The sequence below is a fragment of the Marmota flaviventris genome, chromosome 16 (assembly GCF_047511675.1).
Source record: "Marmota flaviventris isolate mMarFla1 chromosome 16, mMarFla1.hap1, whole genome shotgun sequence".
Lineage (NCBI taxonomy): Eukaryota > Metazoa > Chordata > Mammalia > Rodentia > Sciuridae > Marmota > Marmota flaviventris.
In genome coordinates this window covers 49,756,167-49,781,290 of record NC_092513.1, presented here as the reverse complement: position 1 = coordinate 49,781,290, position 25,124 = coordinate 49,756,167, and the positions used below count along the sequence as shown (strand labels likewise).

Genomic DNA, 25,124 nt, shown 5'->3' with positions numbered 1-25,124 from the left:
AGAAGTAGGATAGACTGGTAAAAGTAAGAGAACTAGATTTAGAATAGCTTAGACCTATGCTTTTATTATTTCTCTGACAAACTGAAAAAACTAGAATGATAAAAAAATGGAATGGGGGTGGGGGCTGGGGTTGTGGCTCAGCGGTAGAGCACTCGCCTCCCACGTGTGAGACCCTGGGCTCAATCTTCAGCACCACATAAAAATACATAAACAAAATAAAGATATTGTGCCCATGTATAACTAAAAAATATTTTTTAAAAAATGGAATAGAAAGTTTGAAAAGAGAAATAAAGGTCTGGAAGATCCTTCTGATGAGAGATATATTTAAAAAACTGATGGAGGTTAGAAGTAATGCACTAATATTCATCTAAAGTACTATTTAATATAAAACAAAAAAGTGGTTGGTCTGAATTATGGTTATCTTTGTAGGCTAAATACAGTGGAAATATAAAGGAACATGAAAATTGGAGGTACAAAGTAAGAAAGCAGATGAATTAACAATGAGGTCCACAATGGATCAGGAAGAAAATCAAGGAAAGGGCTAAAAAACTGGGAGAGAAGAAAGACTCCACTAACTTTTATAGGAAAGAGACGGTAAAAGAATAGAGCAATAGAAGGTTAATTGTAATTTTTTTAAAAAGCGGCTAAAAAAAGGAAAGAAATCCTTTCCCAAGTTATTATTATAATTATTCTTTCCACTATAAAGTTTTGATCAAAAGCAAATTTTATAGGCATTACTTAAAATTAATCTTGTCAAAAATATTACAACTCAACACTTACCACACATTGCAACAGACTTTGCCTCTTCAATAGACTGATGTTTATCAGTTAAACGAGCTTTGGTTACTTTGTGTTCATTTACCTCTTGTTCTAACCTTTGTTGCAATGATTTAAGCTTGTAGTTTAAATCTATCTCTAAATTATTCTTTTCCTGTAAAATTGGAATGTGAAATCACATAAAAACCATGAAACAGGCACATGATTAAATCTTACATTATTTAATATCCCAAAAGAGATAAATGCATTACTTTTTAAATCACAGTAAACATATCTAAAAGCAAAATATCACTTTTTATTTTCTCCCCTTTTTTCCTGTTTGAATCACTAACCATGGCTAGTGTTGAACACGTTTGTGCTGGTGGTTACATTCAGGATGATTCACTGCTAGGATCACAAATGAATAATCTTTCAGTTTATTTATTTTTTTACCACCATTTTGTAAAAACAGTATTAAACTATTTTTATTTATGTTGACACTTATACCCACATTTTTCTTTAACAAAAGAGACATCTGATGGCAAGTCATTGAGATAGAAAGGGAGAAGTAGTAAAAATGTATTCCATTTCTTTTTGTGTACTTCTATTGATTCTTTCATCCTATTTCCATATTTACACAAGCTTGGCCATCAAAAACTCTTCTAAAAGTTACAAAATATGTTCAAAAGCCAAGATAAAGGGCTAGAGTTGTAGCTCAGTGGTATAATGTTTGCCTAGCATGTGTGAGGCACTGGGTTTGATCCTTAGCACAATATAAAAATAAAATAAAGGTACTGTTTCCATTTACAACTAAAAAAAAAAAAAAGGTCCAGATAACTTAGTAGCTTTTCTGATAATTTATCTGAGGTTCTACTCAATTTACAACATTTCAGGGAGGCCCTGAAAAAGACATAGATCAGTAAATTATCAATTTAATCCTTTCCTCAAAGTATGTAATAGAGGATAACAAATATTTGATTGTTCAATGTAAAGGCTAATTGTTCATGCTCTTTTCTATTTCGCTGAATTTTACAAATAAAATGGATTAAAAGTGCATGGTCTACTAAATACTAATCCTTTATTTTCCTTTTTTTTTTATAAGACATTATGGTAAGAATGAGCACCTTCTTCTTACCCATATAAAAGTAACCTAGAAAAAATTTATTTTTAAAAGTTATTTCCATCCAAAACAATTTGTGTTGATCTTTTAAATGTTAAACATCTAACTCTCTCAAGAATACAAACAAAAATAATAGAATAAGAAGACCCTGAGTAAGACATACATCCCCACATACTAATAAACCAATCAAACAGAAAAGCTTTTAGAAATATACCTAAACATTACAAATGAATGCTATTTTATAAACACACCTCATAAATTTTGATGATTTTTAAATACTATCTTATAATTGATACATGTTATGTTATTTACCTTTTCTGAATGATTAAGCATGTCTTGAGCCTCTTTTCTTTCTCCCTCCACTCTTTCAAGATTATGTTTGAGATGCTTCACCTCCTCTTGTAAAGATGTAATTCGAGCTATCAAATGAGAAAAAAAAAAAAAAGTTTAAGTCTGTTACCACTAAAAAGAAAAGATTTTTTTTTTTCCCCAGAAAGATTATTAAATTTTAAAAAAGTAACTGAGTGTGGTGGTATATACCTATAATCCTAGCCACTGGGGAGGGCTGAGGCCGGATAGCATGTTCAGACAAACTTAGCGAGACTCTGTCTCAACATAAAAAATAAAAAGGGATGGGGATGTAACTCAGTGGTTAAGTGCCCCTGAGTTCAGTCTCCAGTAGCCAGCCCCTCCCCCCAAAAAAGAATAAAAATATAAATGGTAACTAGATATCTTCTAATATATATTCTTTCTTGTACAACTAGTCAAAAAGATGAAGCCTGAGCAGGGGCTAGAAATCAGACCCAAGTTCTTATGCATGCTCATTTCTAGCACATTAAAACTAACATTCTTTAGTTGATTAAGGCAAATGTCATGAATGTGCTAGACACTATGCAGTGTTTAACAAATTTCGGTGTGTGTGTGTGTGTGTTTTGGTACTGGGGATTGAACCCAGGGGTGCATAACCACTGTTCCACACTTTCAGTCCCTTTTTATATTTTATTCAGAGACAGGGTCTTGCTAAGTTGCTGAGGCTGGCTTTAAACTCACAATCTTCCTGCCTAAGCCTTCCAAGTAGCTCCTCCATCTCAGACACCAGGGACATACATATAACCCTTAAGAAATACTACTATATACAACACCACAGTGACTATATTAGGATTGATAATACTTGAATATTGTCCTTGATAAGGATGTCAAGCAACTAAAACTCTCATATACTGTTAATGAATATAAACTGGTACAGCTACACTTTGAAATATTTGAAAGTATTTATTAATAGTAAACACACATATATATCTTATGACTCTGCCACTCCTAGGTGTCTCCTCAACAGAAAGCACATATATGATTACCAAAAAGTACATACAATAACGTTCATATTAGTGCTCTTCAAAAGAGCCCCTAAAAGGAAATAATCAGAATATCTATTTACCATAGAACAACTGACAAATAAATTGTAGTGATTATATGTAATAAATGGAATACATAATCAAGGGGAAAGAACAAACTACTTCCATATATAACAATATGGATGAACCTCACAAATATGTGAGTCTAAAAAGCCAGAAAAAGGAATGTTTACTACATGACTCTATTTATAAAAATTTCAAAAACAAGCAAAAAGGAAAACTAATTTATGATGTTTTGTCAAAGTAGTGATTATTTTAGGGTGAGAAGGTTAGTAACTAAGAGGAATCCCACGGGACTTCTGGGTTGCTTGGCATGTTCAATTTCATGATGTTCCTATTATGAAAATTGTTCCCTTTCTCCCTCCCTCCCTTCCTTACCTCATTCTTTCTCTCTCCCTGCCCCATCTATCTTTTTTTCTATTTGTAGTACTGACAAGTGAACTCAGGGGCACTCTACCACTGAGATATATTCCCAGTCTTTTTTTTTTTTTTTTTTTTTCTTAAAGTACTGGGGATTGAACCCAGGGGTATTTTACCATTAAGCCATATCCCCAGCCCTTTTTATTTTTTATTCTGAGACAGGGTCTTACTAAATTGCTTAGGCTCTTCATTAAGTTGTTGAGGCTGGCCTCAACCTCAAACTTGCAACCCTCCTGCCTCTGCCTCCTACAGGTGTACACCACCACGTCTGGCTATATGTACATTTTTATATATTGTATTTTCATTTGTGTAGATATGTTAAGTTCAACAAAAGTCTTACTTAAATCTGAAAGTGTTAAAATCTCCAAATAAAATATATCTACAAAAAGGTATAAACTTGAGGTTCACCAATAATATGCAACAAGTAAAAACAAATGAATGGGGACGTCACTCAGTGGTAGAGTGCTGGCCTAGCATGTGTGAGACCCTGGGTTCGATCTCCAGCACCGCAAAAAAGAGAGAGAGGGAAAAAAAGGTAAATAACAGGAAAATACATATTAAGAAAAAAAGTTTCAATATTTGATATATTTAATTCACTTATAGTAATACAAATTCTAATTCACTAAAATGATGGTCATTACAAAGAAACAAAAAGGCATTTGTGAAATACCCACAGCTACCATATTCAATGAGCAAACCAATAAGAAAATTCCATTTATAAGCATATCCCCAAAAAAGAAACTTCCCATAAAGAAATTTAAACAAGGAAGCGTAAGGCCTGTTCACTGAAAACTAAAAGCATTTCTAAACCAAGTGTAGTAATGCATGCCTATACTTGAATATTGTCTTTGGAGATTGTTCTCAGGAGGTTGAGGCAGGAGAATTGTTTGAGCCAAGGAGTTCAAGGCCAGTCTGGGCAACAAAATGAGACCTTTTCTCAAAAACAAAACAACAAACAAAAACAACAAAATAATAAAACATTGCTTAAAAAAAAACAAAAAAAAAAAAACTATACCCCATGTTCATGGAATGGAAGACAATTTTGTTAAGCTAGCAATACTACCCAAAGCAATCTGTAGATTCAACCTTCAAAAATTCCAACAGTCTTTACTGAATAGTGGAATAGCCAACCCTTGAATTCACAGGGAACTGCAAAGAACAGCTAAAATATAATTGCAATACAATAATACCAGAGGACTCAAATTTCCCAATTTCAAATCTTGATATAAAGCTACAGTGATCAAAACAATGCAATACTAGCGTAAGATACCAATACAAACCCATGGAATAGAATTGGAGATCCAGAAATAAACCCATACATCTATGGGAAATTTGTTTTATTTTTTCAGTGTTAGGCATTGAACCCAGGGCCTCATATGCATGCTAAGCAAGAGCTCTCCCATCAAACTCCATTCCCAAGGCATTTTTAAAAACCAGAATAGTCTCTTCAGCAAATGGTGCTGAAAAACTGGATATCAAATGCTCACCATTATGAAAAGCACTGCTAAGCCAAGTGTAGTAATGCATGCCTATACTCCTAGTTATTCATTTCATTTCATTATGGAGATGAAAATGAAAACCACAGTGAGGGCTCGGGTTGTAACTCAGTAGTAAAACACTTGCCTAGTATATATGAAGCACTGGGTTTAATTCTCAACACCACATATAAAAATAAATAAAATAAAGGTCCGTGGACAACAAAAAATATATATAAAAAATAAACAAATCCTTCTTAAAACAATAATGGAAAGTAAAATGGTGCAGACATTGCAAAGAACAGTCTAGAAGTTCCTCAAATGTTAAACATAATAATTACCATATAACCCAGCAACTCTACTTCTAAATATATTCTCAAAACAGCTAAACATAGATACCCCAACAAACAAATACTTGTACACAAATGTTCATAGCATTGCTATTCATAATAGCTGAAAGGTAAAAAAAAAAAAAAAAAAAAAAAATCAATGAGAAGCTATGCAAACTGCTGTCTAATACAACAGAATACTTCTCAGCCATTAATGGAGTACTGATATATTTTAGAATACAGATGAACTTTAAAATCTTTACACTATATGAAAGAAGTCAACATAAAAGGATACCTATTGTATGATATCATTTATAAGAAATATATAGAACAAATAAAATTCAGAGACAGGAGATTGGGGGCTGCCAGGAGCTAGATGGAAAGGAAAATAGGGAAACCCAGCTTAATGGGTACAGAGGTTTCTTTGGGGGTAATGAAAATGTTTTGGAACTAGACAGAGGAGGTAGTTGTATAACATTTTGAAATTGAGATATGGTATTTCTGTTCTAATACTTCGATAAAAGAAAGAAAGAAGCATTTAATCTGACTTTCTTTTATAAGGTGACCTTCAAGGAAACCTGATGAGAAGTTTCTCTTCACAGTAGTATTCCAGTTAAAAATTAAGAAAGGATAAAATTACAAGATCACTATTTCTGCAAATGCTTAAAGAAACAAAATTTAGTTAATAATCATCAGTGTCTGCCAACACCAAAAAGAGACTTTATGTGCCTCGTAGTGTCTAAACACCAGTTAAGTATCCCTGTCAAACACTGCAAGTCTCTAGATCTAACTTCCAATTTAAAGTACTACAGGGGATAGAGCAACATATTAAATGACACTGGCAGATAATTTCAGCAAAATCCAGAATGGGAGATACTCGTAGGTCAAAATCCTGATCTGTTCAACCACAAATAAGAGCAACAAGAGAATACAATTAACAAAATAGGATAAACATATATTAAAAGAAACTTGAGACATATTAATAAAATACAATGTACATATTTTGAGTGGCTGAATGTTTGAAATTTTAATTCAAGTAAAATAAGTCCAGTAACAAGAACAAATTATAAAAATATTGGAGGAACTTGAGCACTTAGTAGATACCTTTTTATCTTATTTCTTTATTTTTTTAGTTGTAGATGAACACATAACTTTATTTTATTTATTTATTTTTATATGGTCCTGAAGATGGAACCCAGTACCTAGCAAGTGCTCTACCACTGAGCCACAACCCCAGCTCCTCAAAAGTTAACTTCTTTTCCAGCTTTCATAATGATATTATGGTTATGTTTTATTTTAAAAAATCCATATTTTTAAGAGATGCTGAAATATTTACCAAATTAAACAATACTGATGCCTGACATTTGCTTCAAAAGAATTCAATATGAGAGGACTAGGGAGGCGGGCAGGGGAATAAAAATGAAACAAGACTGGCTACCAGATGATTGAAGCTGGATGATGAAAACGTATGGTCATTTTGGTATTTTACTTTGGTATATGTCAGAAATTTTCCAAAATAAAAAGTTAAAAGAAAAATTAGTTAACTAAGTGATATAGTTTTTGAAAAAAAAAAAAGTTTTTAAAAATGGCTTATTTTTAAACATGTCTTCTACATTTTCATCTGAAAAATCAATAACAAACTTACTATATGAAAAAGTTTGTCATTTCAATTAAAATTTTCATTCCTCCATGATATTTTCATCTTTCTCTATTCCTTTTCATTAAGCATCTACAGACTAAACTTTTGGAAGCTTACTTTCCTGTATTGGCTGCCTTAATGAAACACTAGTCCAGCTGCTGGCAAACATCAGGACTACAGTCTGTTTCTATAGAGACCTGAAACTAAGAGTATCTTTTCTATTCTTCTTTTGAAACAGGGTCTCACTGTTGTCCAGACAGGTCTTGAACTCCTAGGCTGAAGTGATCCTGCCTCAACCTCCCAAGTAGCTGGACTACTGGTGAAAACCACCATGCCTGGCTTTTAATTTTTTTAAAGAGTTACAAAAAAGAAGAATGTACAACAAAGATTATATGTGGGCCTAAGGTATTATATATAATCCAATTATATTTAGGAAGTCTCTCACACATACACTGACCACTCGTGTACACGAAGGATATTTAATTAGGGAATAACAACCATGAGTCTGCCAGAAGCCCAGCAGCCCAAACTAAAAGAAATTTATACTTGAAGGATCTAAAAATTCTTAAGGACCGTAAAAGATTAACGTAAAAATTATGATTCTTGGGGCTGGGGATGTGGCTCAAGTGGTAACGCACTCGCCTGGCACGCGCGGGGCGCTGGGTTCGATCCTCAGCACCACATAAAAATAAAGATGTTGTGTCCACAGAAAACTAAAAAATAAATATTTTTTAAAAAAAATTTTCTCTCTCTCTTAAAAAAAATGATTCTTTTAACCACACTGCATTAACAGAAGTATAAAAAATGATAAGTTGATTAATAATACATCATGCCATGAACTCTTCTTAACTTTAAACAATATCTAAAAAAATTAGATTCAGTTAAAAAAAAACACTACTGGGGCTGGGGATGTGGCTCAAGTGGTAGCGCGCTCACCTGGCATGCATGCGGCCCGGGTTCGATCCTCAGCACCATATACAAACAAAGATGTTGTGTCCACTGAAAACTACAAAATAAATATTAAAATTCTCTCTCTCTGTCCTCTCTCTTTAAAAAAAAAAAAACCACTACTGATTAAGCACACGGATAATGGCCTCTCCCTTGGAAGCAAGCAGTCTAAAGCTTGGTCATATTGGAGAGAATGTGGAGAAAAAAGAATACTTTTACACTGTTGGTAGGATTGTAAATTAGTACAACCACTGTGGAATCAGTAGGAGGCTCTGCAAAAAACTAGGCATGGAATCACTATAAGATTGAGCAGTATTGCTCCTTGGTATTTATCCTAAAGAATTAAAGTCATCAGGGCTGGGGCTGTAGCTCAGTGGTGGAGTGCTTGCCTAGCATGCATGAGTGTTGGGTTTGATCCTCAGCATCACATAAATATAAACAAATAAAATAAAAGCATTCTGTCCACCTACAACTCCAAATAATAATAATAATAACAATAATAATAGAATTAAAGTCATCATACTATATAGATACATGCATACCCATGTTTATAGCAAAACAATTCACAAAACCAACTATGGAACCAGCCTGGGTGTCCATCAACAGATGAACAGATTAAAAAAATAGAAAATGTGGTGTATATATACACAATGGAGGGTTTTATTTTGTTTTGTTTTGTATTTTAACACAGGATTAAACCCAGGGGCACTGAGCCACATCCCTATCCTGTTTTATTTTTTATTTTGAGTCAGGGTCTCATTAAGTTGCTCAGGGCCTCACTAAACTTCTGAGGCTGGCTTTGAACTTGTGATCCTTTTGCCTCAGCCTCCCAAGCTTCTGGGATTATAGGCATGTGCCACCATGTCTGGCCACAATGGAGTTTTATTCACTATAAGAAAAATGAAATTATGTCATTTGTAGGAAAATGAATGGAACTAGAGACCATTATGTTAAGGGAAATAAGTCAAATTCAGAAGGTTAAGGGTTGTTATGTTTTCTCAGCTATTGGCTGAATGATATATGAACATGTAACAACAAATCCCATCATTGTGTACAACTATAATAGACCTATAAAAAATGTGGAAAAAAAAGCTTAGTCATAGCCGTGAGCAATGGTACATGCCTGTAATCCCAGCAGCTCAGAAGGCTGATAGGAGGTTCAAAACCCAGCCTCAGCAAAAAGGAGGCGCTAGGCAACTCAGTGAGATCCTTTCTCTGAATAAAATCTACAAAATAGAGCTGTGGATGTGGATGTGGCTCGGTGGTTGAGTGATGTTGAGTTCAATCTCCAGTACCAAAAGAAAAAAAAAGCTTGGCCATAAACAGAAGATAGAAAATTTAAAAGAATGTTAGAACTTGAAGGATTTCTAGAGGTAATCTAATCATTCTCCTTGGTTTACAGATAGAGAAAGGAGATGAGATAGCCAATACACTGTACAAAAGGGCCTAGAAAAACTTGACTCAAGGAAGTTAAGTATGAGGCTTTCCTAAAACATGCAAAGAGGCTACTTTCTTGGTTATAGTCAGATCTATTTTAAGCCTGGTGCCTGGGAAGTAAGATTTCACAATAATCCTTAGCTCTGAACCAATGAGAGATCCTATTTTCGTTTCCAAAGTTACAAAAACTGACCCTGACCTCTCTCCAAAGAATTATGGCTAATCATCAAACCCCATGAGACCCAAACTATGTTCCATCTGTGACTAAGGTTAAAACAGACTCCCCCCACCAACCAATTCTTTCCTTAGAGGTCTGGCAACTTCCATGTGTATCTGATTTGATTAGGTAGCATGGATGCTGCTACTAATAGCAATAAAAAAATTGAAAAAATATCTGAGAAGTGGGTAGAGCCAGGCATCTCTGAAATAAAACCAGATAGATGTTATTTACTATTATAAAACTATTGGCCTTTACATACTCTTTTATACTTGATCTTCTCCCTTTAAGATTCACAAATACTACTATCTTTAGTCCCAACCTTCCAAGTATATAACTCTCTTTTTATAATGAGATTCTATTTCTGCAAATGAGTTTCTATGTCCACCTATAATACCTGAGGAATTCCCAGGATTTAACAGTGATAATCCTCTATGTATAGATTAGTCTCACTTTGAATAAGGCCTTTATAAATTAGTCAACTTTTTCAATTACATTTTCAGTTAACTTGGCTATAAATTGTAAAATATTCGCAGTACCCGCCTTACTAGAGTGCCTGTGAGAGTGTGGAGATTACAATGTGATAAAACTGTAGGCGGGCTGGGGATATGGCTTAAGCGGTAGCCCGCTCGCACGGGGGCGCTGGGTTCGATCCTCAACACCACATAAAAATAAAAAATAAAGATATTGTGTCCACCTAAAACTAAAAAATAAATATTAAAAAAAAAACCCAAAAACTGTAGGCATTACCCTGCAAGAAAAAGAATGCTACTTGTTTCAGGTTTCACCATTTTCTACATGAAGGCATATGATTTAAAAAAAAAAGTCTCATATTTTAAAAAATGATACCTTTTGTTATGTGTTTTTTAAAACAAAATAAAGAACAAATGTTGTATAATTAAACTTATTTGAGGAATCTAGAGTAGTCAAATTCATAGACACAGAAAGTAGAATGGTGGTTATACAGGGCCAAGGGGGATGGGAAAACAGAGTTATTGTTTAATAAGTAGAGTTATAGTTTGAGATGATGAAAAAAGTTCTGAAGATGGATAGTGATGTTGGTTACACAACAATGGAAATGTACTTAAAATCATTGAACTGTACACCTCAAATGGTTAAAATGGTTAATTTTATATTATATTAATTTTATCACAATAAGAAAAAATATTACCTTGAAGGTCTCCAATCATTTCAGAATCATGACCTCTGTCTCTTCGTTCAGCTTCCAATACAGCTTGTAGCTGGTAGTAATCCTTGTCTGTTTGTGACTTGGAATTCTCTAAAATTCTGTTTCTCTCCTGCAATTCTCTGTTCAGGGACTCTAGCTGGCTAATTGATATGCTCATCTCTGTATGACTCTTCCTTAATCTTACAGCTGTGTCTGACTCTGTCCTAAGCAAGTCATTGGCTTCTTCTAGCTATTTAAAAGAGAGAGAAAAAGAATTTTGAACAAAATATGATTATAATTATTTTAATTTACTATAATTTAAAAATAGGAACCTTATCTGAAAAACTTACCTGCTTTTGTAATTGTATCAGCTTCTCGTTTGTAAGCTGTGAATTCTGACTTACTTTCTTTAAGTCTTCCAACTGATCTTTTAATGTAGAAACTAGACAGTGAAAGGATATGTAAAGATTATAAACTTTTAATAGAGGAAACATAAATTCCTTTTTTTAAAAAATGACATTTATTCTTAGACCATAACAGTCAGCCAAACTAGGTCCATTCCCACTCCTAAAACCAAATTCCTGCTTGGATGTCCTAACATTTTAAATGCATCAAAAAGTATATCATCATTTTATAATTCCAGAGTACAAAAATGGATGTTTCCATTGTTGTAATATCTCAAATTCTGTTATTGCCTTAAAAAGATCTATTAGAGTAATGTTATAAAGCTAGTTTTATTATTTGTTTCTGAATAGTACAATTACTTGAATCATTTGAATAGTTCAGTATCTTTAAAATGGTATACAAAATTCAAAAGGCACTAAACGGTAAGTAATGTAGAATAAGTCTTCCTTCCTCCACATTATGTCTGCATCCTTTGTGTGTCTTTAACTGGTTCTTCTCCCCAGTAACAACTATTATGAATTATTGCATATGCTTTCTAGGATAGTCTACAAATTGATATCATAATATAAAACCATATACTTCTCTTGTTTTCACATGCATATCTACATAAATACATATACTTAATTTACGCATATGTAAAAAAGCACTCATTAAAACACAAACCATCTATACTGTTGTCTTTTCAAGATATATCTTGGAAATCTTTTTATATAACAGTATATAAGGAAATACTTTATTCATTTATAAGCTGCATACTATTTGATCATACAGATACACCAAAATTTATTAAATCATTGATTAAACTTACAATGTTTATAATTTTTTCAATTAAGCAATTCTATAATGAATAGCCTTGTGTATATAATAGATGGCACATATACATAAGTATATATGTAAAGTACAGTAGAAGTGAAATCACTCTATCAAAGGGTATAGGAAACCATTTTAAGTGTATTTTTAAGATTGGAATTCAAACATGAAATTCTAACTTAGGAGTTCTCAAACATGGCTGCTTGTTAACAGTGCCTGGGGAGTTTATAAAAAATACTGGTACTCCAGGTGTGGTAGCTAAGGCAGGAGGATCATGTTTTGAGGCCAGCCTCAGCTATGAAACCCTGTTGCAAAATAAAAAACAAAAAGGGCTGGGGACATGGTAGAGTAGAAAAGTGCCCTTGGGATCAATCCGTAGTGCCAAAAACACACACCAAAACAAAACAGAAAATACTGATGCCCAGGCTATATGTCTATATCAATTAAATTAGGATTTCTGAGGTTTACTCATCAGTATATTTTAAGGCTTCCAATAGATTTCAATATGCACACAATGACAACATCACTATTCTTGTTAAATACCACTTACAACTGACTTTAATATGTCATAAATTTACCTGGAGATATTTAGAACTGTAGCTTCATAAATGGGCATTAAATTTAAAACAACCTAATGATAAAGACCTATAGGAGAGTGTTAGAAATTACAGGGTCTAGAGGCATAGTTCAGTGACAGAGTGCTTGTCCAGAAATTCTAGCATTTTTATTTTTTTTCCTTTAGTACTGGGAATTGAACCTAGGGGCACTCTACCACTGAGCCACATCCCCAACCCTTTTTACTTTTTCTTTTGAGAAGTTGATGAGGCTGGCCTCAAACTCGGTGACCTTCTAGTTCCACCTGCGGAGTCATGGGGATTACAGGCACGTGCCAGTCAAAATTCCAACATTTTTTAAAAAGTAGTAATTTACCTTCATTTTCTACATTTCTTCTCTTTTCATTTTCCTGTTCAGCTTTTCTTTGGTACTCATTAATTCTATGTTGTAGCAACATTTTTTCCTTCTCAATTTGAGACACTGTAGATTCTAGATTTCTTCTTTGATTCCCCTGAAATTATAATGACAAAAGTTACCACTACAATTAATAGTCCTTGTCATTTATGTTCTTAAAAAAAAAAAAAAAAAACAGATAAAAACTGAACATGGATTGTTTGTTTTTTTGCTTGATAATCAAATAGTACCTCCTTATAACTTTTTAATAACAGATGAAGCACACCTTATAAATAACAATCCTTATTTAAGCTAGATAAGTAAAATTCAGAATTCTGAATCCATGAACTTAAAATACAAATATATCTTACCTTTTCAGATCAAAAATTGCTGTATTAAAGGCACCTACACTGTATTATACTACAAATATTTTGGTTTGTTTACAATATTCAATTTAACTTATGAAAGAATCAGACAGTTATTAAATATTTGATCATTAATGCAAAGCTGAAATGGTTCCAAATGGTACAGAGGTCACCACTCCAAGTCACCTCATATCAATAATATTTTGCTTATCTTTTCTAAGATTCTTCATGTATCTACCTGCATTAAAAAGTAATCAGCTGGTTGTGGTGGCACACGCCTGTAATCCCGCAGCTGAGACAGGAGGACCATGAGTTGAAAGGCAGCCTCAGCAACAGCAAGGCACTAAGCAACTCAGTGAGACCCTGTTTCTAAATAAAATACAAAATAGTTCAATCCTGAATACCACCCCCCTCTCAAAAAAAAAAAAAAAAAAAAGTAATCAAGGAAATACTTTAGAAAAAGAAACTACAAGGGGGAGTAGGGTGTTAAAAGTAAAAATAGTCAAAATTTCACAACTTAAAAATTTATCTCCTGTTTCTGAATTACCACTTCTAGGATTATCTTATTTTTGACGCTTCATTTTTATCTTTAAGACTCTACATCAGGGAGACCTGTTTTATAGTATGTGTCTTCTCCAGGCTTTCCCATCTTTAATCAAAAACTACCTTTTAAGTGAGATGCTCTCGGAGAGATTATTGTAAAGGTGACACAGACCTATAAGGCTTTTCAATTTTTGAGATTTTATCATTTTAACTTTAAATCCATTTGAATTGTTGTGTGTACCAACAGTTCATTTCTTCTTCCATGGTACAGGTATACCAGAGTGTTTAATCATTCACCCATCATAGGATAGTTTCAATTTTTGGCTATAAGTAAAATTGCTATAAATAATAATATACAGGTTTTGTGAGAATATATAAAACTTTTCATTTTTTCTGGAATAAAAGCCCAAGAGTACAATTGCTGAGTCACACGGGTGGCACATTTAGTTTTCTTAAGGAAATGTCCAAATGGTTTTCCAGAATGTCTACCATTTTACATTCTCATCTGCAATATACAAGTGACCCAGTTTCTCCACATTCTGTCAGTTTGGGTGTGATACAATTTTAAATTTCACTTGTCCTAATGGATAAAGAATGATAGTTTATGGTAGTTATTATTTGTTTATTGGTAAGCTTTGAGAGTTCTTTTAAAAGTCCTTTGTGAGATATATAGCTTGTAAATATTTTCCTTCAGTCTATAGCTTGTGATTTCTTCCTCTTTAATAGGGTCGTTTATAGAGCAAATGTTAATTTTGATTAAGTCCAATTGATTGAACTTTCCTTATATAGAACAAATCTGTGGTGTCATACCTAAGAATTTTCTAACTTACTGGTTCCAAAGATTTTGCCTTTATTTTTTCTTCTAGAAGTTTTATAATTTTATATTTACATTTAAATCTATGAATCATTGGGTGAATTTTTGCATAAGGTGTAAGATAGTAAGGTTCATATTCTTGCCTATAGGTATTTAACTGTTCTATTATCATTCGTTAAAAGACTATCATTCCTCCAATGATTTGCTTTTGCACTTTTGCCAAAAAGAAGTCAGCTATAATCATGTGGAGCTATTTCTTTGTTTTCTATTGTTCCACTAATCTATATAACCATTCTTTTTTTTGGCCCTGGGGATTGAACTCAGGGCACTTGAGCCACATTCCCATCCTATTTGTATTTTATTTAGAGACAGGGTATCACTGAGTTGCTTAGCACTTCACCATTGCTGAGCCTGGCTTTGAACTCTTGATCCTCCTGTCTCAGCCTCCTGGGCCGCTAAGATTACAGGCCTGTGCCCCTGCACCCGGCTATATGCCTATTCTTAGTATCATGCAGTTCTGAACATCGTAGTTATGATTTTTCTAAATAAACCACCCTGTCACATGTATAAAACGTCTAGACAGTTTTAATTATTCCTTTCTGTTCCTCCCTACTCTTGACTTATTATGAATGGGTGGGTATTGCATTCTATCCAATGATATGTCTGTATCAACTGATATAATCATTTTTCTTTAGTAACTAATATGATGAATTAAACTGATTTTCAAGTATTAAAATAAGCCTACATCTCTGAAATAAATCATGGTTGGGTTTACCTTTTTATATATCACTGAATTCTATTTTGATAAGACTTTTTGTGTTTGTATTCATAAGGGATAATGGTCTATAGTTTTCTCTGTAGTATGGTCTTTGGTTTTGGTATCATGTTAATATCAGCCTCATAAAATTAACTGGGAAGTGTTCTCTTACCTTTTGTGAGAAAGAGTACAGATTTGGTGTTTTCTTTTTTTTTAATCCTATTTTTTGGTCTTAATTTATATCTGCTTTTTACCTTTTTATTATTTCTCCTATGCTAAATAATCTCACCCACCTGTAGACTTTTTTAAAATTTTTTAGTTGTTGATGGACCCATTGCCTCATACATGCTAGGCAAGCGCTGTATCACTGAGCTACAACCCCAACCCCAAATTTGGTGTTTCTTAAACCCTTGGCAGAATTCTCTAGTGAAATCACCTGTCATGGGGAATTTTTATTAGAGTTTTAAAATTATGATTTTGCTTTACATAACACTTATACAGGACTATTAAAATGATCTATTTTAGGGGCTGGAGTTGTGGCTCAGCGGTAGAGCACTCGCCTAGCATGTGTGAGACCCTGGGTTTGATCCTCAGCACCACATAAAAATAAATAAATAAAATAAAGGTATTGTGACCAACTACAACTAAAAAAATAAATTTAAAAAAATGATCTTTTTTTACATTGTATGAGTTGTGGCATTTGTATTTTTCAGGGAGTTAATCCTACTTTATCTAAATTTCACACTTGTATTTAAAACTGTTCACAGTATCCCCATATTCCCTTTTCATATTCAGAGTCTATAATGATATGCTATTACTAATATTGGTAATTTGTGTCTTTTTTTGTCAGTCTTGCTAGAGGTTTATTCATTTTGTTGGTCTTTTTCAAACATTTTTTTTTTTTTTTTTTTTGGTCATTGATTTTCTCTGTTGTTTTTCTGTTTCCAATTTCACTGATCTCTACTTTAGTTACAGTATGGATCTGGAATGTCCCCTAAAAGTTTGTGTCTTGAAGGCTTGGTCCCCAATGAAGCAATGTTCAGATGTGGGGCATTTGGGAAATGACTGGATCCTAGGAGCTCTAACCTCATTAATGGGGGTAATCCACTGATGGAGTCACAGCTGGGAGGCAGTTCAAAGTGTGGGAGGTGGGACCAAGTTGAAGGAAATGGGTCCTTGGGGACTATATCTATATCTTTTCTCCAGCTGCTTTCCTCTCTCTGCTTCCTAGTTGTCATGAAGTGAGCAGCTCTGCTCCACTATGTTCTGCCTCACCCACAAGCCCACAGTTAATAGGACTAAGTGACTATGGACTGAAACCTGTGAAACTGTGAGCTATCTGTACTCCTTAAAAGTTGTTTTTCTTACATATTTTGTCACAGAGGAAGAAAGCTGATTAACATTAACAGCTCTTATCCTTACTGTTCCTACCTTTCCATTGTTGTGGGTTTCTTTTTGTAGTTTGTTGAAGTAGGAGCTTTGATTATTGATTTGAGACTTTTCCTCTTTTCTAATGCAAACATTTAAGATTCATTTTCAGCACTATGTTAGTTGCACTTCACAAATTTTGATGTTGGATTTTCACTTCAATGCTCTTAGTATTTTTTTTAAAATGAAGTTTGGAAGCCAGGCACAGTGGTGCATGCCTGTAATCCCAGTAGCTTGAGGGGCTGAGGCAGGAAGATTGCGAGTTCAAACCCAGCCTCAATCAATAACTTAAGAGAGGCCCTAAGCAACTCAGCAAGACCCTGTTTCTAATAATATATAAAAAAGGGCTAGGGATATAGCTCGGTGGTTAAGCACCCCTGGGTTCAATCCCTGGTACAAAAAATAAAATAAAATGAAGTTTTGAGATATAATTAACATTGAATATAGTTTTTCATTTTCTTTGAGCTGATATCTTTGACCTAAGGTTTATTTAGAAATGTGCTGTTTGGTTTCTATGGGTTCACGGTTTTCCTATTATCTTTCTAGTTTGATTATATTTTGTTCAGAAAACACTGTATGATATATTCAACTGTTTTAAATTGGTTTGCTTTCTAGTTCAAGATGTGGTATACTTGGGATGTGGTCCTTAAGCACTGAAAAGATTATATATTCTACTGTTGATGGGTAGAGGGTTCTATAAATGTCGAACAGACCCAGTGGCTGATGGTATGGTTGGATTCTCCTATATTTGTGATGATTCTCTGTCTAGAAAGAAGAGTTGAAATCTTCAACAATAATTGCAGATTTGTCTATTTCTCTTTCAGTTTTTACTTCAAGTATTTTGTAGCTCAACTGTTTGGTGTATAAACATTTAGAATTGCTGTGTCTTCTTGGTGGACTGATTATTTTTATCATTATGCGACATTTCTTTCTGCTCTAGGTGATTTTCTTTGAGCTTAAGTCTACTTTATTTGGTATTAATATTGCCAATTTCATTAGTATTTATATATCATTTTTGCTTACGTATTTATATATCTTTTTACTTTCAATTTACCTATGCTTTTATATTTGAAGTTTTTGTAGACAATATATTAAGTGTGGGATTTTTTTAAAAAAAATGAATTTTAAGGGCTGGGATTGTAGCTCAGTAGCAGAGCACTTGCCTTGCATGTGTGAGGCAGTGGGTTCAATCCTCAGCACCACATAAAAATAAATAAATAAAATAAAGATATTGTGTCCATCTACAACTAAAAAAAATCTATAAAATTTTTTTAAAACCTCTGTTAATTGGTATCTATTTAATTTTCATTTGATGTAATATTAAGGTTAATTCTGCCATTTTTCTTTGATTTCTGCTTTTTATCAATTTTCTCTTTCCTGCTTTTTTGTGGGTTACTTGAATATATAACATACATTATTTTTTAAAGAAGAAAGTATCTGTGGAGATAAAATATTTTATTTGTGGAGTTTTTTAGTGTATATTCTGGTACAGATTTTTCACTGGATGCTTTAGATGTGTTGTTATATAATAAATACCATTATATCACATTGTACTAGTGCTGACATCTTACCAATTCATGTAGAGTCTCATTACCTTCCTGTTTACAATCATCTTAAATATTTTCTTTACATACACGGAGAACTACATCAGACAGTCTTATAGTTTCTCTACAACTATCAAATACAACTAAAAAAATTAGAAGGAAAATGTATTTCTGTAATTTTATTCTCTCTTCTTTTTTTCCTTATAATTCAAGATTCCTTCTTTTGTTATTTCCTTTTATTTGGGGAGGGAGTAGTACTGAGGATTAAACGCAGGGGACTCTACCACTGAGCTATACACCAGGTCTTTTTATTTTTATTTTGACACAGGGTCTCACTAAATTGCCCAGGCTGGCCTCAAACTTGTATTTTCTTGCTTCAGCCTCCTGAGTACCTAGGATTACAGATACAGATGTGTGCCAGCCTATACACTTATCACTTCCTTTCTATTTAGAGAATTTTCTTTAGTCATTCTCTTAGGGAAAGTGCACTGGCAAGTTACTTAATTCCTCCCATCTGAGAAGTTCATTAATTTTCTTTTTTTTTTTTTAGTTGTAGATGGACAAAACACCTTTATTTATTTTTTTATGTGGTGCTGGGAATCAAACCCAGTGCCTCACATATTCTAGGCAAGAGTTCTACAATGAGCTACAACTACAGCCCCTCTTGATTTTTTTAAAATTCATTTGGGAAGAATATTTGAGCATAGAATTCCAGGTTCACAGGGTATATTTTTTTTTCCTCAGCACTTGAAAAACGTGTCACTTCCCTCTTGTCCTCATGGTTTCTGATAAGATATCTGCTTTTATGTGCATTGATTTTTCCCTTTTAAGTCAGGTGTCTCTTGCTAAGTTTCACATTTGCTCTTTGTCATTTGCTTTTAGAAGTTTTATTATGTCTAGGTGTAAACTATCTTTGGATTTATTCCTTTTGTGGTTTGTTAAGCTTCTTGTAGGCTGATGTCTTTTACATGTAGGTTCATGTCCTCTGCTATATTTGTGGAATTTTCAGTCATCATTCCTTCCCATCTCCTTTCTTCATTCTTTCAGTAATTCCAATGATAGAAATGTTAGAACTTTACTGTTACAGTTCTACATGCCCCTGAGGCTCAGTCACTTTTGTGTCCCATACATCTATTTTCTCTGTTGTTCAGACTAGAAAATTTTTATTGTTCTATCTTTAGGTTCTCTAACTCTTTCCTCTGTATTACTCTGCTGCTGACATCATTCATCAAGATTTTTATTTCAATTACTATAATATTTTTGGTTGGTTCTATTTTATATCATTCATCTACATCTTTGCTAATACTTTCTCTTTGCTGAAGCATTTTTTTTTAAACTTACTTCAAGTATGTTTGTAGTTGGTCACTGAAACATATATATGATTGTTCCTTTAAATCACTCTCAGATATTTATAACACTTGTGCCACCTTGGTGTTGGTATCTGACTTCTCTCATTCCAGTTGAGATGTTTCTAGTTCTGATTATGATGAACAATTTGCTATTCAAAGCTGGACATTTTTAATATTATCTTATAACATTCTGGATCTTAATTTGAATCTTCTACTTCCACTAGCTAAATCATGAAGTCAACCTAGGTGTTCATCAACAGATGAATGGACAAAGGAAATGTAATATGTATAGTCAATGGAGTTTTATTCAGCCACAGGGACAAAATTATGCAAGAAAACAGAACTGGAGATCATAGTTTTGCATGGAATAAGATTCAGAGAGAAAAGTATCATATTTTCTCATATGTGTAGAAACTAGAGGGAAAGAGGGAAAAAGAGATGGCATGAAAGTAGAAAGGTGACCATTAGGGTGGAGGGGTAGTAAAGGTAGGAAGGAGAGGGTGGACGGATATTAGAGATTGAGATTGATCAAACTGTGTTTTTATGTATATGTGAATATGCCACAATAAATCTCATCCTTCTGCATAATTAAGATGAAATACATAAATAAAATGCCTGTTTCAGGACGCCTTTCTGTCACTATTCTGGTAGGATTAAGGAAGTGCTACTTTATTTCTGCCAGGTGAAAATAGATAATCAGATTTTGCACTTAGCTTCTATTGATACCCAAAGTTTGTATGTGTGTGTGGGTGTGTGTGTGTGGGGGGGTGCTGATCTTCATTACCGCTGGATGACAATGGGAGTTCTAGCACTCCATCAATTACATGCCTGACAGAGGGGAATACCTTATTACTATTTCTTAGGTGGACTACACAGTTACTGTTGTGGAGAAGGCTTGGCATTTTCAGTGGTGAAAGTTCTGACTTTCTACCATGCCTCTTCTGGCAAACACCCCAGAAAATAGTGGGAGGGGTGCCATGCCATTACAGGTAGCTGTAAGTGGAAATCTGGATTTTCCTCATGGCCTCTGCTACACTGTCTGTGGAGAAGGAGGAGGTTAGTTACCTCACACTGGGGATGAATATCCCTTTACTAGGCTTTCTTTGATATCAGCTCATCTGAGGCTGTGGTATATTACAGCACAGAGGAGGTGGGAGTCTAGGCTTCTCACTTAGCTTTTGCTGGTGGGGGGTGGGGCTACATTTTTCCATGCCATTTGCCTGAGTAGAGCAGTAATTGTGTAAGTTTTCTGACTTCCTAACCTACTCCTTTTTGGTCCTTAAGTTAGGGAAAGACTTTTCTTAGGGTTTTTGTCTGTGCTATTGGCATTTCTAGGTTGCTGCCATCTCCAGTAAGCAATCTGAGATACATGTGCAGCAAAAAGAGAGCCCGGAGTATTCATTCCTGTGTTGTTTTTCAAGACCCAAGTACCTAATTTACCTGGTCAGCCTTCTTCTTTCCACCTTTCAGAATACTTTTTTACATTTGCTTTGTATTTACTATCTATGGATTTTAGCTGTACTTAGCAGGAAGAATAGGGAAAAGTACTTTCATGGTGTTTTTCCCATAAGTAGGACTATTCTAATTTATAATTAAGATTTCCCTCTCTATCTTTAATTTGGAAAAAGGAATGACAAATCTAACAATCTAAATTTTATCTGTTTTAAAAATGAAATAAAATAAAAAGTGAAAGATATTCAAAAAGGATCCCTTAAACACTAAGAGTAAAAAATACAGTGCAAAGGCTAAGTACATACTGCCCAATGGCCAACTGGTAAAATATTACTAAAATCTTCACAGATGACTGACTGACTCCATGTACATACAAAGCTACAAATGAAAGAGGATAAACCCGTGACAGATACCATTTCTTAGTAAAAATAGAGAGGTTAAATCTAAAAAGGACAAGGAAAGTAATATACTAAAGAAAGACTACAGATAGTCTTCCTTCAAGGGACTCTTCACATACACAGTAGAAAGATATCTACAAGGAGACTAAGAGGAAAGAAAATGTATTACATATTTACAAATATTAAAATCATCCTATTATCAGAGAAGTTTATGCTATGTTTCTCTAATAAAACCATCCTAGTAGGTAATCATGGAAAACATGAATAATTCCAAAATCAATGTACTTCCCATTTGACCACATGTAATTATGTTAATATCAATCCTTTAAAAATATTTTAAATTAGATTCCTTCCTCATTCCTATTTGTCTCTTCCTGATATAGTTCTAGATTCAATTTCTGATCTCTAACTTCTCTTCCTTCTTTTCATTTTTCAACTTTAAGGACTTTTGAACTAAATTTTATATTCTAAAATTTCAAAATGGTCATAGAATAAAATTGTACAAAGGAAACTTAAAGTATAAACTGCACTACTTGAACCTGCAACTCCAAAGGCTTTCATCTTAATTCTCTAGTTGCGTTTTGTGTTTCAACTATGTAGTTCAAATGCAATTATCTCAGAAAATAAAACAATCTAAAAATGGGAACAATCTCAAAAAGGAAAACCTGTTTAATAAACAAAAATGTACCTCTTCATCCAATTCTTTCATTATCTTGTCTAGTTTTATATTTGAAGTTCTGTAAAAACAAAAGCAATACAGATTAGAAATATACTGTTTATTGCCCAGAGTTGAAAATCTATATATACAAATTTTTTTAAAATTATTTATTTTTTAGTTTTAGGTGGACACAATATCTTTATTTTATTTTATTTTTATGTGGTGCTAAGAATCGAACCCAGTGCCCCACGCATGCTAGGTGAGCACGCTACCACTTGAGCCACATCCTTAACCCCATATACCTTACTTTTTCACAACTAGGGTTTCTTAATCTTTTTCGGTGCCATGAACTTCTTTGGCACTCTGGTGAAGTCTATGGCCTTTTTCAGAATAGTAATTTTAAAAGCATAAAAAATACAGAAGATTAAAAGAAGCCAATTATATTGATATACAGTTATAAATTCTTAAAAGCAAATGTATATGCTTTTCATTACTATATGAAATCACAAGGTCTAGTAGCAGTAATTTCAAGGTAGTAATATTCAGAGATTAACTAATAACTTTAATATAGGAAAATATCTGTGATTTTTATTAGTAATAAAAAGCTCACAGCTACTGCTTATTAACTTTATTGTTGCCTTTGAACAGAATTTAAAAATGATAAATGCCAGTTATAAGTTAGGGAAAATATTCACTTTTTCTCATCCATCTTTAAGGACCTTGAATTTTATCCAGGAGAATTTTATAAATCCCCGAGTAAATGACACTACCTAGAAATCATCCTTGACTCATTTTTCTCCTTTACTCCCATCTAGTTTGATAAATATCAAGTGCTGCAAATTAACTAGATAGTTCTTTTTAAAAATTATATTTATGTACACTTTCTTCCCTTTTTTTTTGTGGTGCTCTGTGTGGATTGAAGCCAGGGCCTCACATATGCTAGACAAGTGCTATGCCACGCAGCCACATCCCCAGTCTGATGTATTATTTAAAAAAAAAAAAAAAATACACACACACATCTTTATCTTCTTGGTTTAATAACTTTCAAAGGGTTGGCTGGGTGAGGTGAGACATGCCTGTAATCACAGTGGCTCGGGAGGCTGAGGTACTAAGCAACTCAGTGAGACCTATCTCTAAATAAAATACAAAAAAATAGGGCTAGGGATGTGGCTGCAGTGGTTGAGTGCCCCGGAGTTCAATCCCAGGTATGAAACAAACAAAAAACTCCAAAGTGTTTCTATCAGACTTAGGATAATTTCCAAGTTTCTAAGCTTGTCAGAAACAAAGTCCTGGGGAAGGGGTTGTAGCTTACTGGTTGAGTGCTTGCCTCGCATGCATGAGGCACCAGGTTTGAGCCTCAGCACCACATAAAATAAATAAATAAATAAAGAAAGATTTAAAAAAAAAAAAAGTCCCTCAAGATCTAGACCTTGCCAACCTCCCCAGCCTAATTTCAGCCTTTTTTTTCCCCCTTCAAATGTTACTACCTAATCAATCTCTCTTACATCAAGGCCTTCACAGATACGTATTCCCTGGATCCTAACAAATCCTTCTATTCTTTCTTAGTATTTCCCATTGAACCTTCTGGTTCCAGTTTTTCTAATCTACAACAAAATAGTGGGTTATCTCCTAATGTATACTTGTATCATTTTCTTCTCTCTCCACCTTACCACATACCATACTAATTACTACCTTTGTATTTTCATTGTTGATTACAAGCTCCATGTGAAGAGGGTCTATTTCTTGTTTTAGTCAGGATTGCACTGCTGGCAAGCACATTATCTGATACAAACTGACATTTTTTTTTTTAATTAAACTGGTTTGAATGTGCAGAATTCGATTAGAATTAGTTTTGACTTTATCTATATGTGGTGATAGTTGGGGAAAATTTCTAGATAAAATTTATTTCTAGCCTGCCCACTTAGAACCAACCAAATTCTTCCAGTTCCTGGAAGGGTAAAAGGCTAAAAGCAGGACAGGGAAGACAATCTAAAAACAACCAGCTATAGCCTCAGTAATTTAGCAAGGCCCTCAGCAACTTGGCAAGATCCTGTCTCAAAATAAAAAATAAAAAAGGGTTGGGATGGGCTGGGGTTGTGGCTCAGTCAGTGGTAGAGTGCTTGCCTAGCACACATGAGGCCCTGGCTTTGATCTTCAGCTCCATTTATAAATGAAATAAAGATATTGTGTCCACCTACAACTAAAAAAATAAATTTAAAAAAAAAAGGGTTGGGATGAACGGGTTGGGATGTAGTTCAGTGGTAAAATGCACCTGGGTTCAATTCCTGGTACCAAAATAAACAAACAAAAAAAGCTACATTTTTGTGGAATAAAGCTCTAATGGATATGTGAGAAAAGAAACAGGATAAAACATTTGAATGCTCATGAGAAAATAAATGTAAGCAAATATTAATTTACAATTCTCAGCATTAAGTCTTTAAAATTAAAAACTATTCATCAGGGATGGGGTTGTGGCTCAGTGGTAGAGTGCTTGCCTAGCATGTGCCAGGCCCTGGGTTTGATTCTTAGCACCACATGAAAGTAAATAAATAAATAAATAAATAAATAAAACCAAAGGTATTGTGTCCAACTACAACTAAAAAAATATTTTTTAAAAAATTATTCACCAATATGTAATTTAAAAAGTTCTTATCACATTTTAATTCCATTTTCTTGAGAGTACACATTTTCACATGATTATCAGCCATTTTGGTTATTCTATTTCTTCCTCA

At 33.7% G+C, this 25,124-nt stretch overlaps 1 protein-coding gene across 2 annotated transcripts in view; it reads right to left on the bottom strand.

The window, feature by feature from the left end:
- The window catches only part of Rock1 (Rho associated coiled-coil containing protein kinase 1), a 156,541-nt gene that overhangs the window by 40,402 nt on the left and 91,015 nt on the right, over nt 1-25,124 (bottom strand). For both annotated transcript variants that reach the window (XM_027942917.2, XM_071602872.1), the window contains exons 13-18: nt 22,423-22,471; nt 13,067-13,202; nt 11,272-11,363; nt 10,925-11,171; nt 2,189-2,295; nt 781-931 (exon numbers count right to left, since the gene is read on the bottom strand). In XM_027942917.2, coding sequence (XP_027798718.1) covers nt 781-931; nt 2,189-2,295; nt 10,925-11,171; nt 11,272-11,363; nt 13,067-13,202; nt 22,423-22,471 — 782 coding nt within the window. The remainder of the gene's footprint in view (nt 1-780; nt 932-2,188; nt 2,296-10,924; nt 11,172-11,271; nt 11,364-13,066; nt 13,203-22,422; nt 22,472-25,124) is intronic.